This window comes from Patagioenas fasciata, chromosome 25 (genome assembly GCF_037038585.1).
Source record: "Patagioenas fasciata isolate bPatFas1 chromosome 25, bPatFas1.hap1, whole genome shotgun sequence".
NCBI lineage: Eukaryota > Metazoa > Chordata > Aves > Columbiformes > Columbidae > Patagioenas > Patagioenas fasciata.
The window spans coordinates 5,146,577-5,164,860 of record NC_092544.1 but is presented as its reverse complement, the minus strand read 5'-3'; the positions used below and the strand labels follow the sequence as shown (position 1 = coordinate 5,164,860).

The 18,284-nt window shown below is 59.1% G+C and overlaps 1 protein-coding gene across 1 annotated transcript in view; it reads left to right on the top strand.

Annotated features, from left to right (window-relative positions):
- Window positions 1-15,830, top strand: part of SLC9A1 (solute carrier family 9 member A1) — a 30,028-nt gene extending 14,198 nt beyond the window's left edge. The window contains exons 2-12 of the mRNA XM_065857127.2: window positions 5,921-6,381; window positions 8,355-8,605; window positions 9,426-9,643; window positions 9,986-10,188; window positions 10,921-11,010; window positions 11,396-11,466; window positions 12,082-12,255; window positions 12,396-12,510; window positions 12,614-12,715; window positions 13,079-13,151; window positions 14,082-15,830. Coding sequence (XP_065713199.1) covers window positions 5,921-6,381; window positions 8,355-8,605; window positions 9,426-9,643; window positions 9,986-10,188; window positions 10,921-11,010; window positions 11,396-11,466; window positions 12,082-12,255; window positions 12,396-12,510; window positions 12,614-12,715; window positions 13,079-13,151; window positions 14,082-14,404 — 2,081 coding nt within the window. The 3' untranslated portion in view covers window positions 14,405-15,830. The remainder of the gene's footprint in view (window positions 1-5,920; window positions 6,382-8,354; window positions 8,606-9,425; window positions 9,644-9,985; window positions 10,189-10,920; window positions 11,011-11,395; window positions 11,467-12,081; window positions 12,256-12,395; window positions 12,511-12,613; window positions 12,716-13,078; window positions 13,152-14,081) is intronic.
- Window positions 15,831-18,284: the final 2,454 nt, after the last annotated feature.

Below are 18,284 nucleotides of genomic sequence, written 5' to 3'. Positions count from 1 at the left end.
AACCGGGCTGCGCTGGCACCTTGTGTTGGGTGCACGGACCCCATGGGGCATCATCTCCCACCCACCCACATCCCATTTTAATTTGCTTGTAGCAGACAAAGTGATTGCATTCGATCCCCGCTTTGTGCAGACGGGAACTGGCTGGAGGCTGCAGGGATGCTCGTGGATCTTAAGCTGAGTCCTGAGCACCAGGCTGGGGTGCAGAGGAGTGACCCCCAAAATCAGGGCTGGGCTTCTTGGTTTTCCCTTCTCTGCCCATCTCGCTTTGCACAGACCAGGTTTGGGTGGGTGCCGGCTATGTGGTGTCTGCATTAACTCAGTGAGTCACAAAAAGCAGTGTAAATTAATTACAATACCTTCCTGGTTCTTGGCTTTTCTTCGTAATTAGCGACAAGAAAATAATGAGGGTTGAGTGAAATGTTTGATTCAATCTGGAGGAGATGGTTTTCCTTAGGAGCGCTTTCTGTACCCGTGTATTTAAAAAACAAAACCAAGTCCGGTTCTAACCAGGAAATGTCATTTTGGGGTGGAAAATCAATGTTTTTCCATTCTGGACTAGCCAGCCATTGGATGCTTATCTTAAAGGTTGCCCCAACCAACCCAAATGGGCAAAACCAGCCCAAAAAGAGCTGCAGGACCACTCGGGAGACCTGGACCTGCTCCGTGGTGAAGCACAAACGGATTTGGCGAAGCCGGCGCTGGTGCTCGGTGAGGCTGAAGGTCCAGGGCAGGTGCTGACGCTGGAGCTCGTGGCACGCAAGGGCTGTAATTTAAGTACCGCACTTTTCCCACCTCCCCTTGCAGGGTCACACCAGCCGTGGCTTCGCTCTATTTTTAGGCGTAAATCGCCAGCTATTTAATTCCTTTCTAGCAAGTTCAATTTTCATCCCCCTCCCTCGAGACTTCCCCGTTGTATCTGGTGCCGGGTGTATCTGGTGCAGCTCTGTCCGTGCCCTTCCCCGGGTTCCTCGGTCCATGGATCCGGCTCCATTTCTCAAAGGAGGATGCACAGCAGGACCCACAAGGGTTGTGCTGGAGGCCACCAGCAATCAGCAAACCTTGCTGCTCGTTGGGCGATGGCAGCAGCCGCTGATGGCCGGACAGGGAGCAGAGGAATCCAGCACCGTTTTGGGGAGGAAAGGGAATAAATGGAAAGAAGCCGTGGCTGGAATCTGAGAGCCTGAGATGTGTTTGCACCTGGGAGCCGGTTGCAAAACGTTCTGTTCCTGCGTCGCCATCCTTGCAGGGTTTTAACCCACAACCTTGAGCCTCTGCTACCCCAAAATACAGGGTGTGAGCTCCGGGTGGGGGGGTCTCGGTGCTCTGCAGACCCTGGAGCGCAGCCCCGGCCCCTCCCTGCCCCACGCTTGCTTCTAAGCAGAGAGAAAAGGGGATGGTGCTGGGTAGCGGCTTTGCAGATGACGAGTCCCCGTGGATGGTGACACATCGGTGACTTTGTGGCTCATCCAGCAAAACATCCACGTGCCCGGGCTCTCCGTGGTCCCCGTGTCCCTGCCAGATGGGTGTCCTGAAGGGTTAAAGTGGCTTTTGGAGGGACCCTGGTGCTGCCGAGCCACGTGTGTGTCCTCCAGCCGGTCCTCTGCAGTGTCCTTCAGAAGGGCAGCCCTTCTGAGCATGCCTGCTCCCCCTCGCCACCTCCTTCCCGGCCCCCCATGTCTTCTCCTGGGCCTTTTCCAGCTCCGCACCCAAACCCTGCGCTGCTCCATCGCACCCTGCAGCCCAAACAACACCCAGGGGTCCCCGCCAGCAGCATCACCCGGGGGTCTTCACCGCCCGCACAAACCCCTCATCTGCCTCCTTTCAGGAGAAAAAGAATCATCCGGGAGGTGGCCGAGCTGCCTAATCCCTGGTTAATAATTGTGTGATTTCTCTCTCGGGGCTGCCGCCTGCCTGCCGGAGCCTGCAGCTGCTCCATGAACTCCTGACGCCGGGAGGATGGGGTGGTGTTGTAACCGTTCTCGGTCCTTGTGCCTCCTCTCAGCTAACAGGCACCTCCTGGAGCAGCCCAGCCTTCCCACGGGTGCATGGGCGCTCCGGTGAAGCCGCCGGAGCATCGCACTTAACCGTGATGGTGCCGAGCAGCCGCGGCACGTGCTGCCGTCCCTCCTTCTCCCCCTTTTCACCCGGCTCCGGCTCAAACACCAACCGAGTGGGTGTTCTTCCTTCCTCCTTCCTGTCTTTTTTCCTCCTGGGAGAGGAAGGGACGTTAATCCCAGCCTAATTCAACCTGCAGCGCCGGGAGGATGTGATGGCCGATGGAAATTCCAGCTGGGGAGACTGGGTGGGCCCCGTGGTCCCCAGGGCTGGCTTGGTGTCTCATGACACAGGCTGCCATCAACATTGTATATATTTTTATATATATAAAAATACCTTAAAATTTCAATTTTATTTTATTTCTCTCCTCTAAACACCAGTGCTTTTCAGGGCCGTGGGGACTGAGCAGCTCTTAAAGCTCTGACTCCAGCGGTGTCCCCATGGTGGGAGATGGAAACGCCTCCCAGACGTGGCCCGGAGCAGGGGAGCACATGAAAGCTTTACCTCCTTGCTTTCATTATAAACGTTCTTTTCAAGTATTTGATTAGAATGTGATTAAAGTGTTCTCTCCGCGCCGCTTTAAGAGAGGTCTTTAAAACCAGGCGAGCGCTGCCAGAGCTCTGACTAAGCCCGACCTTGGGTCTTGTGCCATATGGAGCTGGATTGCGGCAGCTGGGGCGATGGGGAGGGAGAGAAGTCCTGCATGGGTGGGACCGGGAGATGCCATCGGGGAGGGAGGGGACCTTATGGATGCTGTTGGACGTGTGCCTGCGACCCTCAGGGCTCTGTGCTGAGCAAAGAGTGATGCTCTGCCGAAGGCTCCCAGCACCGAAACCGCCTCCAGAGCTGCTGTTGGTTCGAGAGCTGCAGATCGTCCCCTCGGGCCTTGAGAGGGGTTCCCAAATCGCTGTGAGCGGCTCGGGGCACGGAGATCCCCTCTATTTTAGCCACAGTGCGAGATCATAGAATCAGTGTGGACTGGAAAGCCGAGCCCAAGGGAGAGCTGAGCACCAGCGGGGAGCGATGCTGGGCACACACAAACCAGGCTGCGCGATGTGGCCCAAGAACCATTTTAATAGGAGCTATTAACTTCTGGAATTCCTTCTCCTTGTTTGCTCAGGCTCTCGGGGTTGATGTTTACTCAACCGTTCTTGCTTTTAATAGTTTTCGGTGGTGTTTGATGACGCCGAGAGGGGAACTGCTCCCACGGGGCCTGTTTTCCAAAGGAAGAAAGTGGGGTGACTACGCACCCTGCGCTGGGGATTTGGGGATCGCGGGTGGCTCTCGGGGGCCTCTCCTCGCTGGGGGGGTTCAGGAAAACCAGTGGGTGATTCTCCATGGGAAAAGCTGGGATTGAGATGGTTCTCCCGGTCTAGAATCGCCCCCGTGCTGGGAGCGTTTCATCCCATTAATCCCCCGCGCCCCACGCGGGATGCTGGCCCAGCACTCCGAGCTGGATCCCAGCAGGATCCCAGCAACAGATTGGTACCCGTGAGCTCGGGAGTGCGCTAAAAATACTGAGCGGAGAACGCAGGGAGCGAGAAATGGCTGAGATTCAGCGAAATCAAAGGCATAATTAACACGCAGCCCATGCGAGGGTATTTTTAGGGCCCTACAAAAAGGCTCTAAAACACTGAATTCACATCAGCACGCGAATGTTCCAGTTTAATGGGATCCTGGGGCCTGTGGGGAAGAAGTGAGAGATGCTTAATTGTCAGCGTTTGTGTTTTCTTCATGATTGAACATACTTAGTAAAGCGAAAACTGGTTTTCCGCCGGCTTCTCGCTGCTTGTGTGGCTTTAAACCTTATTTCAGCCAGGGCTGGCATATGTTGAGATGGGCGATCATCTGGAGACCTGGAAGGGCCGGTTGTTCCCGGCGTTTGCTTGAGCTGAGCTTGGAAAAGGGGATTATTGTCTTTCCTCCCCATGGAGCTCCCTGCCTTGGGTGGGGGGGATCGAAGACAGAAGAAAAACCCTGGGGGGGTAAATCAGAAACCTCAGTCATGCGGGGAGGTCTCTGAATTCACAGAACCCCAGAATGTCAGGGGTTGAAGGGCCCTGGAAAGCTCATCCAGTGCAATCCCCCATGGAGCAGGAACACCCAGCTGAGGTTCCACAGGAAGGGGTCCAGGCGGGTTTGAATGTCTGCAGAGAAGGAGACTCCACAACCTCCCTGGGCAGCCTGGGCCAGGCTCTGCCACCCTCACCAGGAACAAGTTTCTTCTCAAATTTAAGTGGAACCTCCTGTGTTCCAGTTTGCACCCATTGCCCCTTGTCCTGTCACTGGTTGTCACCCAGAAGAGCCTGGCTCCATCCTCCTGACACTGCCCCTTTCCATATTGATCCCCAGGAATGAGTCCCCCCTCAGTCTCCTGTTCTCCAGCTCCAGAGCCCCAGCTCCCTCAGCCTTTCCTCACACGGGAGATGCTCCACTCCCTTCAGCATCTTGGTGGCTGCGCTGGACTCTCTGCAGCAGTTCCCTGTCCTTCTGGAGCTGAGGGGCCACAACTGGACACAATATTCCAGGTGTGGTCTCCCCAGGGCAGAGCAGAGGGGCAGGAGAACCTCTCTTGATCTAATTCAGGTGGTTGGACACTGGGAGAGCAATGGGCTGGTTCCCGTCTCCTCCCAGTGTCCCCAAGTGCCCCAACCTGAGGACCACAGGGGGTTTGCTCAGTGATCGGTGCTGCTGCAGCAGAGCCGACATAGAACCCAGACTCGCTCCAACACCCAAGACCCAAAATGGTGTGTTTGGCCCTGTGTGGAGCCTTGGGTGCAATGAGGGATTGTGGAAGCGGCTGCTTTTCCCATCAGAGCCGGATTCGTGCGGCACTTTCCCCGCTCGGCCGTGCAGGTGGAGGAGGGATGAGCGCAGATGTGGTCCCCGCAAGCTCGCCGGGGGGTTCACCACGGCGCAGAGCGGCTCCGGATCATCGGCGGGACGCTGACTCGTTAGACAGGGAATATTTTCTTTTAAATCTGTTGTGAAATGCTGTGCAGATGGCAGAGCCGCCCGGCCGGAAGGAACGGGGGAACATGGGATGCCAAGGCAGGGTTCCTTATTTTAAACCGCTTCCCTTGCCAGGGAACAAATGTGCCTCACTTCAAAATAATAATTATAAAGCCTGGGAGAGGATCCAGGGAACCCAGAATCCTTCCGTGGTATCGGTGCGTTGGCTGAAGCGCCGCTGTGCTTGGCATCGAGCTGCATCGGGGCTGGGGTGTCATCCCAGCGGGTCCTGGCTGACCTGTTACCTTAGGATGAGGGGTGATGGTTTTAAACTAAAGGAGGGAGGTTCAGGCTGGACATGAGGAAGGAATTGTTGCCCTGAGGGTGGTGAGAGCCTGGCCCAGGTTCCCAGAGAGGTGGTGGATGAACCATCCCTGGAGACATCCCAGGCCAGGCTGGACGGGGCTCTGAGCAACCTGAGCTGGTGAAGATGTCCCTGTCATGGCAGGGGGGGCACTGGGGGAGCTTTAAGGTCCCTTCAACCCAAACCATTCTGTGATTCTATGAAACGGGAGTCATGCTGCCTGTGCCACAGATGGGAATCTGGGGTCCCCTCGGAGACCCTGGGGTGCGCAGAGGGCGGCTGCCACCTTTTGAACTTGGACTCACTGTTATTCTTCTGGGCTGAGATCAATACCAGGGTATGTGGGTCTGGTGGAGCCGCAGTTTCTACTTTACAGCGTGGGGAAGAAGGGGGTTAGGAGGGGAAACTGGGGCGCACAAAGCAAAAAGGGTCCTGAGGAGTGGAGGGAGGGCTGGGAGCTGGTCCCTGGCTCCTGCAAGGGTGTCATGCAGAGAGCATCCTCCGTTCACACAGCAGACACGTGTCTTACTCTCTTCTTCTTCTGTCCAGGCTTCCATGTGATCCCTTCAGTGTCCAGCATTGTCCCTGAGAGCTGCCTGCTCATCGTGGTGGGCCTTCTGGTTGGGGGGCTCATCAAAGGGGTGGGTGAAAAACCCCCCATCCTCAAGTCGGACATCTTCTTCCTTGTCCTCCTCCCGCCCATCATCTTGGATGCCGGCTACTTCCTCCCCTTGCGCCAATTCACCGAGAACCTGGGCACCATCCTCATCTTCGCCGTGGTGGGGACGCTCTGGAACGCCTTCTTCTTGGGTGGCCTCATGTACGCCGTGTGCCAGCTCGGTGGCCCTGGCCTGAACCACATTGGCCTCTTGGCCAACCTGCTCTTCGGCAGCATCATCTCAGCCGTGGACCCGGTGGCCGTGTTGGCCGTTTTTGAGGAGATCCACATCAACGAGCTGCTCCACATCTTGGTCTTCGGGGAATCCCTGCTGAACGACGCCGTCACGGTCGTAAGTGCATGACGGGGATCACCCAAGGGGATGGGGTTTGCTTCAGTGGAGCTTTTTTGGGTGGTGGCACCAGGATGGGCAGCTGTCAATCGGTCCCTATGGGCAGAACCATCGATGGGCCATTGCAGGCTGCCAGGTGCCTCCTGCCAGCTGCAGCTCCGCTTGCTCCTCACCTTCTGCAGGTGTAAAGCTAAATATAGCGACTTAAAACACTACAGAGGCGAGTTAAGGTGAAGCGTTTTCCTTGGTGGTTTGGGGAGGCTAAGAGCATGTCCCCGACCAACTCCCGCCTCTCAGTGACGAGCAGGATTGTCCCCGATGCCTTGATCTTCTGGGGGTCTGCTCTCCGGGGTGCAATGGCTGCCCGTGGCCGTGTTTGTGCCTGTCCTGGCCGAGCGGGAGCGCGAGGGGCCGGCGCGGGGTCAGGCAGCGCTGCCACGTCGCTGCTGCTTCTCCCGTCTCCTTCCTCCTGTGGTCTTCCTCGCTGTGCCCCGGCTGCAGCACCGAGGAGGTGGGAGCGCAGGACATGGCCAGCAGCGGCAAGGGGGAAGCCAGGGTAGACCCCCTTGGTCACCCTTGAACCCCAATCTTTGAGCAGCAGCTTCACAGGGACCTTTGGGGACCCAACACCCGCTCCGGGGCTGTGCCGTTTCCAGAGGACATCTGTGTCCAGGTGCTGGCTCGGCCGTCAGCGCGACGTCCTCTCTGCAGAGCTGACCTCCAGATTTACTCCTAACCCATGGCTTTTTCCTGGCTCCTCTCCCACGTCCCAGCTGTCACTGCAGAGCTGGCTGCGCCGCACGCTGCTGACGAGGTTCCTGGTGACGAGGAACACGCTGTCCCACCGTGGGGCTTTTCCCAGCTGCTTCTCCCTGCTTTTTGGCCAGAGGGGCTCCCTGCAGGGTCTGTGTTGGGGGGCAAAGCTGGCCCAGACACACCTCCCATGGCACCATGCGGAGATGAGGTTCTCAGGGACATGGGTCAGTGCCAGGAGTGGGTTAATGGTTGGTGTCATGGAGGTGCCCCATAGTCAGTTTTAGGTGGACAACAAGTTCCAAAACGGACTTTATTCTGACCGGAAAAGTGCAGCCAATAAACCGACCAAACCAGGGTTAGTTAGCACTCCAACAACATAAAGTACAGGTTCAGGTATCAGTTGAGGAGATTATTGGGGTACAGCAAAATGAGAATAATGAGGATCCACAGTGTGCGTGCACACACAGGAAGCAAACCAGAGCCCTCTGACTCAAGGGTGCTCACTCGCCTGGTTAGGCAAGGACTCACACTCGCCTGCTTAGGGAAGGACTTATTCAAGGATATATCTGGTAAATTATCACTCATCCAAACGAGGAGGTGAGGCGCTCCCAGTCCCGGGAAGTTTCCTTGAACAGTGTTCCAGTCTAAGGGGAGGGCTCCGGCTCAGCAGACCCGCTGCTCCAAGAAGATCACATAAAGGGGATCTACGGCGGGAGCCCCGTTTGTAGTCTGATCAGATCTGGCTGTGGGCATCCCAGAAGCTTCTCTGGGCCCCTCTGCTAATGACCGTGTCAACCAACTCCGAGTCCCACAAAAGAGCCATTAACTGCCCCATTGAAGGCTCCAGTTCTCAGACGGGGATGTGCAACTGCCACCCCAGTTCTCAGGGGGGAAGAGCAACTGCCGCAGTTGGACTCAATGATCTTGAGGGTCTTTTCCAACCCAAATGATTCTGTGATTCTGTGTCCCTGTGGGGCACAGAGAACGGGGAGCTGGTCCCTCTGGGTCTGTGTCTTGCACAGCAAAGCACCAGCAGTGTTTTGTGGCCAAGCACAGAACCCAGCTCGGGGTCACTGAGCACTGGCACTGCTCATCTCAGGTGTTGCTCGTCTCATCTTTGCTGTCCCAAGGAAGGTCCCTGTGCTGGTCTCCTCCGAGGTGGGGCTGTCCCTTACCGGGGGGACAGCGTGAACCCCCCTCTCCCTTCTCCTTCCCAGGTCCTTTACCACCTCTTTGAGGAGTTCGCCACCTTCGAGCAGGTCACCATTATCGATATCATCCTCGGCTTCCTCAGCTTCTTCGTGGTGTCGCTGGGCGGCGTCTTCGTGGGTGTCATTTACGGGGTGATCGCTGCCTTCACGTCCCGCTTCACCTCCCACATCCGAGTCATCGAGCCCCTCTTCGTCTTCCTCTACAGCTACATGGCGTATCTGTCCGCCGAGCTCTTCCACCTCTCCGGCATCATGGCGTGAGTTGGGCAGGGCTGGGATGAGGTGCCTCCGGTCCCCAGAACCGCTGGGAGGATTTATTCTGGTGTAACCACAGCTTCTGGCTGTCCCAGTATGGCCAGTGCGTGCCCAGTGAGGGTGCGTTTGGACTGGGATGTGCAGGGCGGCAGATGTGGGAAGTGACTCTCTGGAGCTGTCCCACAGATCCCAAGGCACTGGTAGCGCATGTCCCATTCTACTTTCATTTTTAGATAAACTATAAGTAGAAGGTAGAAAGAAAAGCCTGATATAAAAGGAAGAGTAGCAATGGATACCTTTTTAAGTGTAAGAACGATTACACTGGGCAAGTAATGTTCACATATATGGAAAAACAGGCACTGAGTTAGAACAAAGTGTTTACATGTGTGATATACAAACAGTCTAAGAGAAACCTTTTCTGACTGCCTGCTGCAATGAACCGCTCGGCAGCAGCACAACCGGGTCCAAAAGGAGTCCAGAAACGCATGCAATACAAGGTATAACTGGAGTACGATCTACTACGTGATGAACTAGGTATAAGGAAGAAGTTTTTTATCATGAGAGTGATGAGAGCCTGGCCCAGGTTCCCAGAGAGGTGGTGGATGAACCATCCCTGGAGACATCCCAGGCCAGGCTGGACGGGGCTCTGAGCAACCTGGGCTGGTGAAGATGTCCCTGTCATGGCAGGGGGGCACTGGGGGAGCTTTAAGGTCCCTCCAACCCAAACTGTGCTGTGATTCTATGATTCTCCTGGGCACACAGTAGCAGGCGGGGCTGTCCCTGTGTCCCCGTGGCTGCTGAGTGCCCTGCCCTTGCCCGTAGGCTCATCGCCTCTGGCGTGGTCATGCGGCCCTACGTGGAAGCCAACATCTCGCACAAGTCCCACACCACCATCAAGTATTTCCTCAAGATGTGGAGCAGTGTGAGCGAGACCCTCATCTTCATCTTCCTGGGTGTCTCCACCGTGGCCGGCCACCACTACTGGAACTGGACCTTCGTCATCAGCACGTTGCTCTTCTGCCTCATCGCGAGAGTTCTCGGTGAGGTGTCAGTGTGGTGGCAAAGTCCTTGGAGATGGTCATGGGTGAAGGGCAACTCTCAGAGCCATGAGGCCCCAGTTTGCGTTGCTGGGGAGACTGGGGTTGACTGGGTGGCACTGCTCCACCGTGAGCATCAGCCTTGATGGGGGTTGGCTTTGCGGGGAGGCCACGTTGGTGCTCCACGTGGGACTGAAGCTGGTGAGGGGCGTTGGGATGAGCGAACAGGACAGCACCCACCTGCACCCATGGCCCTGAGGGGATGACGCAGCTGGGGGGGTCTTTTGGGGGCTGGAGGACATTTTCCACCATCCACTGACCCAAGGCCCTGCCCCGCTCCCCCAGGCGTCCTGGTCCTCACCTGGTTCATCAACAAGTTCCGAATTGTGAAGCTGACGCCGAAGGACCAGTTCATTATCGCCTACGGGGGCCTGCGGGGAGCCATCGCCTTCTCCCTCTGCTACCTCCTGGACTATAAGCATTTCGGCATGAGGGACATGTTCCTCACAGCCATCATCACCGTCATCTTCTTCACCGTTTTCGTGCAGGTTGGTGGCGCGCAGGTGGCGACCGTCTGGTTTCAGAGGGAAAGGGGGTTATTCAGTGAGCCACATGTGTGTGTGAGAGTGAGGAGCACATCCCCAACCTCCATCTCTAACCCCGTCACTGGCCCCCTTCTCCAAAAGCTCTGGAGTACTGCGTCCAGCTCTGCGTCCTCAGCACAGGACACACATGGAGCTGCTGGAGAGGGGCCAGAGGAGCCCCAGGAATGATCCAAGGCTGGAACAGCTCTGCTGGGGACAGGCTGAGAGAGCTGGGGTGTTCAGCTGGAGAAGAGAAGCTCCTGGGAGACCTTAGTGCAACCTTTCCAGACTTAGAAGGGGCCAATGAGAAAGATGGGGACAGACTTTTGAGCAGGGGCTGTTGCGATAGGACAGGGGGTGATGGTTTAAACTAAAGGAGGGAGATTCAGGCTGGACATGAGGAAGGAATTGTTGCCCTGAGGGTGGTGAGAGCCTGGCCCAGGTTCCCAGAGAGGTGGTGGATGAACCATCCCTGGAGACATCCCAGGCCAGGCTGGACGGGGCTCTGAGCAACCTGAGCTGGTGAAGATGTCCCTGTCATGGCAGGGGGGGCACTGGGGGAGATGGGGAGGTCCCTCCAACCCAAACTATTCCATGATTCTATGAAGTGACACCGGCAGTGCAGGAGCCCTGTGGTTTGGCTGTGCTGAACCTGTCCCTCTCCCTTGGGGTCTCACCCCGCTCCCCATTCCCCAGGGCATGACCATCCGGCCCTTGGTGGACCTGCTGGCCGTGAAGAAGAAGCAAGAGACAAAACGCTCCATCAACGAAGAGATCCACACGCAGGTAACCCGCTGTGCCCGGCCGGCCCTTCTCTTCACCGCTTTTGCCCTCTTCTCTCTCTGCTTCTGCCACCTCCACCGCTGTAACCAGGCGGGTTTACAGAGCGGGACCTGCCCCTAAATCGGTGCCCAAGGTAAGGGGGGACAGAGCGAGGGTTCTCCCCGTCTGTGTTGTCCAGTGCCCGCTCTGACCCAGACCTCCCCTGTGCCTGGTAGCCCAGCATCCTGGCTGGGTAGGACCATGCTGCCCTCCTGAGGCCCATCCTGGCCCCACAGCCCTAATTTTGCCCCCCAAGTGCCCTCACCCCCTTGTCAACATGGGTGTCGGGGTGGGGAGAGGGTGGGCAACAGCCCTGCGAGCTGCCTACGCCTCGGACCTTCTCTTGCAGTTCTTGGATCACCTTCTGACGGGCATCGAGGACATCTGTGGTCACTATGGGCATCACCACTGGAAGGACAAGTGAGTGTGGAGGTTTGGTGACTGGGGAGACCTGTGTTGGAGATGGGGAAGGGCTTGAATCATGACCCAAGAGGTTTATCAGCCCTGTGTGAGGTTTTTCCCCAGGCTGATATCCACACACACAGGCTGAGAGAGTTGAGGTGTTCAACCTGGAAAGGAGAAGCTCCGGGAAGACCTTATTGTGGCCTTTCTGGACCTAAAAGTGGCCAATGAGAAAGATGGGGACAAGACTTTTGAGCAGAGCCTGTTGTGACAGGACAGGGGGTGATGGTTTGAACTAAAGGAGGGAGATCCAGGCTGGACATGAGGATTAAATCATTGCCCTGAGGGTGGTGAGAGCCTGGCCCAGGTACCCAGAGAGGTGGTGGATGAACCATCCCTGGAGACATCCCAGGCCAGGCTGGACGGGGCTCTGAGCAACCTGAGCTGGTGAAGATGTCCCTGTCGTGGCAGGGGGGGCACTGGGGGAGCTGGGGAGGTCCTTCAGCCCAAAATATTTGATGATTCTATGATCTTCTGCTGGCCTGGGCCAGGGATGGGGAGCGGGGAGGGGGTGCCGGTGCAGGGCCAGGTCTGACATATCTCTGCTCCTCCTTTCCTCCTGTCCTCGGGAAGGCTGAATCGCTTCAACAAGAAGTACGTGAAGAAGTGCCTGATAGCGGGGGAGCGGTCCAAGGAGCCCCAGCTCATCGCGTTTTATCACAAGATGGAGATGAAGCAGGCGATCGAGCTGGTGGAGAGCGGGGGCATAGGCAAGATCCCCTCCGCTGTCTCCACCGTCTCCATCCAGTGAGTTCCCTGGCCATCCTGTGCCTCTGACAGGCCCCTGTGTAGGCTGAGTGTTCCCTGCCTGTGGCCACAGGGCAAGGAGCCCTTGGGCCCTGCCGTGGCCATCGCTGTGTCACTCTGAACCCCGTCTGTCCCTGCAGGAACATCAACCCCAAGACCCTCCCCGTGGAGCGCATCCTGCCCGCCCTGTCCAAGGACAAGGAGGAGGAGATCCGCAAAATCCTTCGCAACAACCTGCAGAAAACCAGGCAGCGGGTAAGGTGTCCACCGGTGGCTGTTTCATCCACCTCCGAGGGAAACGGTGCCTGTCTGTTTGTCTGGTTTTTTAACATTTCCTTTTCTCGGGGCCTTCTCCCAGTTGCGATCCTACAACCGGCACACGCTGGTGGCCGACCCCTACGAGGAAGCCTGGAACCAAATGCTCCTGCGGCGGCAGAAGGCCCGGCAGCTGGAACAGAAGGTGTCACGGGGGTGCTGGAGCAGGGATGCTGGAGCAGGGGTGCTGGAGCAGTGATGCTGGAGCAGGGATGCTGCCACAGGCTGGGTGGGGATGGGGGGCCAAGGAGGGCTTCCCAGCCTGGGAGGGCCATCAGGGTCCTGCATGGGGAGGGGGCCGAGGTTCAGAGGTCACCCCCACACACCTTGGGGTCCTCTGAACCCCCAGGCTCTGAGCAAGTCCTTGCAGCATGGCTTGGAGGATGCACACACGTGTCCTCTGTGTCTCACTGCTGCTTCTCACTCATCCCGGGGTCAGTTCCCTGCCTCCCCCTCCCCATTTATCCCGGACACTCCAATAGAGACGGTCCCTGTGCTCCCATTCCAGATGAACAACTACCTGACGGTGCCGGCTCACAAGCTGGATTCGCCCACCATGTCCCGGGCTCGCATCGGCTCAGGTAGGTGGGATGGAGCTGCTGGGATCGTCACTGCTGGCGCCTCACTGGGCATCGCCGGCACTTTGACAGAATCAGAGAACCATTTTGGTTGGAAAAGCCCCTCGAGCTCATTGAGTCCAAACTGTTCCCCCACCCCTGTCCCTGCCCCATGTCCTGAGAACCTCATGTCCGTCTGTCCAGCCCCCCAGGGATGGTGACTCCAGCACTGCCCTGGGCAGCCTGTTCCAATGCCCCACAGCCCTTTGGGGAAGAAATTGTTCCTAAATCCAACCTCAACCTCCCCTGGTGCAACTTGAGGCCATTTCCTGCAGCTCGTCTGCAGCTCCCCAGCCCCGATCATCCCCATCCCGCTCCCCTGTGTGTGATGAACCAAGCCCCAGGGTTTGCTGCTCTCGAGCCTGGGCAGAATCCCCTGTTTCACCTCCCAGCGCGGTTCCTGCTGGGACATCAGCCTGGCCGCTCGGGAGATCTGTCCAGAGCTCAGTTCGCTCCATCCGCACAGCCACATCTCTGGATGTGCCCGTCCCTGCCCTCTGCGGGGACCAGGACTGCTCAGCCCCAAGACCTGCCCTGCACCCCCAGCACATGTTCTCTCTGCCATCTTTGGTTCCTCCTGTTCTGTGTCCTCTCCTGCTCTGGGGACAGTGTGACAGGGTGTGACGCGGTGCTGGCGGAGCCGGTGGTTAATCGGCAGAGGGCGGCTTCGTCCCTTGCGAGCGGCTCGGTGTGGGAAGCAGGGCTGGGCCGTCTGGAGCGGCTCCAGATGGGATGTGGAGATCAGAAAAAAGGAATTAAACAACAGGCTTAGAAATCAAGAGAAAAGACAACCCAGGCGTCCCAGCCCCAAACATCTGGGGTGCATTAGCTGGGGGGTCCCTGAGACCCCTTTTCCCTTCCCCAAGTTATCCTGACCCCTCTGTGCCCCCCCAGACCCTCTGGCCTATGAACCCAAGTCAGACTCGGAGAACCTGCCCATCATCACCATTGACCCAGCGTCCCCGCAGTCCCCGGAGTCCGTGGACCTGGTGAACGAGGAGCCCAAGGGCTGCGGTGGGCTCCCGCCCTCGCCCGAGGAGGATGAGGAAGGGCTGGTGATGCGGGCGAAGGAGCCTTCCTCCCCGGGAACTGACGACGTCTTCACCCCGGGGACCAGCGACAGCCCCAGCAACCAGCGGATGCTGCGATGTCTGAGCGACCCGGGGCCGCGGCCGGAGCCGGAGGAGGGGGAGCCCTTCATCCCCAAGGGCCAGTAGCTGCCGGTCTGCGAAGCCTCCCGCGCCTCTGTACGGTTTTTCTCTCTTCATTCGTTCTCTCTTTGCTCTCCTTTTGGTTTCCTCTCTCACTACACACTGGGTTTGGGATGGAGAGACCATCCTGGATGGACTGGGATTGCCAGGACAGCTCTGCCCAGCGAGCCCTGGGCTGGCCCCGAGGAGCAGGGACGGAGCCCCCGCGATGTCACCAGGCTCCTCAGCCACCGGGGGCTGGGGGCGACGGACAATTCACCGCCCGGCGCTGGGATCTGCAGGTGCCTCGCAGCCCGGGGGGGCTTTCCCCCCACTCAGGACCTGCCGGCGCAGGGTGGGCTCTGCCCGGGGGGCTGGGGGGCCCAAGGTTTTGTCTCTCCCTGGCTGGTGTTTTACCTGCTCCGGAGTGGGGAGATGGGAAGACAGGAGCTGGACTCTGGGCTGGGGCACCCACCACCTCACCTGGGACCCCCCAGGCTCGTGCTGCTGCTCCCTGCTGTGGCCGTGTCCCCCACGGGGCCGCCTGCCCCCCGGGACCCTCTCCCCCAGCCCCACATTTCACGCCAGGTCTTGTTCAATAAACCTCCTATAGCCATGCAGGGGGGGAGCCGGGTCCCCCCTCGCTTCAAGCGGCCCCGCAAGCCTGGGCCTCTCTGTCCCTCCTGGAACCACTGCCTGTCACCCATCCCCGCGGGGACCCTCTGCCACCTCGCCCTGTGCCAGCGCGGCAGCGGCATCGGCCGCTTCTTAACCAAAGACGGCGTCCGGGCCCCCCAGGCACGGAGGGGACATGGGGGGGGTTCCGTTTGCTACATGGGGAGGATTATTTTTCTCTCCCTGCAACCAAGAGGAGCTGGGGAGGAGCCAAGAGCCAACTCGCCCACTGTGGGGACACGTTGGGGCTGGGAGGGTGGTGTGGAGGGACAATCTCCCCCCTGGGGGGGATGGCTGGGGGTGACCGTCCCCAAGGCTTGGCTGTGGGGAGCGCTGGGTTTTAGGTGACTTAGCAGCCCTCCTGGGCTCAGGGTGTCCTGCATTGTCCTCGAGTGTGTCACCTTGTCCCCCACCTGCCACCCGGCTCCAGCCACGTGCCACCCGGGTGCTGCCCCCCCATGCTTCGGGGTGCTCGTTGCCCCCTCCCCGCGCCGTGCCTTGCCACACGTCCCCTCTGCCTTGGTGGGCACCCGTCCCGCATGCCCACCCGCTCCACGTCCCAACCAGGACCCCGGGGACCGGCGTCCGTGCAGCTTCGTCCCGCGGGGGCGAGCACCCGCGCCGCTGCCTGCGCCTGCCTGCCCTGCTCTGTCTCCAGGAGGATAAAACAAAAGCAATGAAAATTCTCTTGTATAAAAAAGGAAAAAAAAACCAAACACATGTAAAGAGAATCTTGGTTTTTATCATGAATGTTCTAATAAATTAATGTTACTTTTTAGTGGGGTTTTTTCCGGCTGTTTGGGCTCCTTTCAGGCGGTTGCAATGGGAGCGTTCCGTGGCTCGGGTGAACGCTGTGATTCAGTGCGGCTCTGACTCACCCGCTCGCCATCCCCGGGCGCATCGGCGCTGGGTTTGCTCATCTGCTGAAAATACCTCAAGCCCAGGGTCCCCCGTGGCCGCGGGCAGGGACATCAGCCCCGGGGCTCCCCCCTTGCCCGGGGTGTCCTGGGCAGGATGATGCAGCTGGGATGTGGGGCAGGCGACGCCGTGGGGCTCACTGCAGTGCCGGTTTGGTGGGTGCCATCCTTGCACCCCACATGCAGTTGGGGGTGTCTCATCCCCAGGGCTGACGGGGACCCCGAAGCAGGAGGGTTTAGCAGGGCTGGGCGAAGCTGTGTTCTTGCTGGAGGAGAGCGGCGGTTTTACTGTCCCAGCCCAAAGGGTGGGGGCACCCAGAGGCGCTGGCGCAGCCCCAGCCCCATGATGGGCACCGGAGGAAAGCGGGAGCCCCTGCCCCGGCATCCCACCCTCCCCACGTGCCGGGAGCCTCACGTGCGGCCGCCCGCCATTTCAGTCATTCCTTTGGTGCGAGAACTCGGCAAACCGAGGCATTTCCAGGATATTCTTGGTCCTGCTTTAAAAGGATGAGTAACTTTTGTTAATGAGGAAGGACTAATGAGCCCTCCAGGGCTGGGCCGTCACCGCTGAGCAACTGCCAAAGCACACACAGCGCCGAGGCCGGGGGTGGATGGGCACGGGGGCTTGGGGGGTGCTGTGCGTGTCCCCGGCCCCGCGGGGCTGGTGTTGATGCTTTTTCCGATACGCAGCCCCTGCTGTCCCCTGTTGCCCCCCCCCAGTTCCCTCCCAAAGTGCATTTGGCTGTGACAGTGACACCAAAGACAAGGAGAATAGAGGGACCCTCAGCGGGATGAACCTTTTCTTCTCACACGCGTGTGCCGAGGGGTTCATGGCTCTCTCCATAACACCCACCTATGCAGGAACCTGCCCCGGCCAGGACCCTGGGCCCCCCTGTGCCTCAGTTTCCCTCTGCGTGGTCCAGCACAAAGCCCGGGCTTGCAGCGAGGGGCAGAGCAACCTGCACGAGCAGCACGGACCAAGACCCTTCGGGAAGGGCTGGGAAGTCACCCGCGGTGTCACCCATTCCAGGCTCAGCAGCCACCCAAAGTGGAGCTCGTGCTGGTCCCCAGCTTTCCCAAGAGCTTTAGCGGGGTGACAGGCCTGGTGACGCCGAGCAGCTGGCGGGCGATGGGACGGGGTGCGCCAGAGCTGCCACCGCCGCAGCTGTGCCCGGGTGTCACCCGGGGGCCAAATCCCAAAGGGAAGGGACCAGCTGTGTTCCCTACCAGGCTCAAATGAGTGGCCTCGAGAAGGGTCATCCCTTGCCACAGCTTTAAAAGCACAAGTCACCCCAAGCAAAACAGCGCGTGATGTCACCGGGAAGCCACCAAGCCCTGGACACGCAGGTCAGTGATCATGCCACAGGGGGTCTGGGGGACATCCCCAGTGACACCCTAAGCAGCTTCAAGGGGGCAGCTGGGTCCCTGCCCCGCTCTGGGGCCAGGTCGGTGCCGTGTCCCCCTCCCCGTGCCTTGGCGGTGCCGTGTCCCCCCCGCACGTTTTGCAGCAGCCGGGGGAGGTGACGGGTGCCATTCCCCAGCTCTGTGTCACCCGCGGTAATAACACCCTGCGCTCCCTTTCATGTCAGGGCCTCCAAGGTGTCCCTCTCCAGGGTGAGGGCGTCCCGGCGTCATCACTTATCATTAATTCCAGGAGGCAGCTGGGGATGTTGAAGGATCTGGGGGTCCCGGCCAGTGACACGGGGACCCCGGGCTGAGAATGGTTCTGTGACACCCCTTGTGCCAGGCAGTGGCATGGGCGCTCACCGTGCAGCTGTGCTGCCTGAGACACCGCATTTGGCCTTGCTGTGGCCACTCAGGGCCATGGTGGCACAGCCATGGGGACACAAGTGTCCCAGCAGTGAGGGTCTGGTGGTGGCTTCACCTCCTAAACCCACAGCAGGTGCAAGGAGGTGGGTGTGTGCGTGGGGACAGCATTATGTGCATGGGGACAGCGGCATGTGCGTGGGGACAGCAGCACATGCGCGTGGGGCAGTGGGTGTCTGCATGGAGGCGGTGATGTGTGCATGGGGACAGCTGGTGTCTGCATGGGGACAGCATGTGTGTGCACGGGGACAGCTGCTCTGTGTGCACAGGGCAGCCCAGGCGTGCACAGGACAGCGGCTGCATGCACGGGGACAGCTGCGCCAGGGACAGGGACAGCCAGTGTGTGCATGGGGACAACCAGTGTGTGCATGGGGACAGCGTGGGACGCGCCTGGGGTGTGCACGGTGGCGATGCTGTGGCAGGGGCTGCTGTGGGAGCGGGGCGGGAGGAATGTCCCTGCCCTGCCAGGGAGCGCTGCTGCTCCCCCG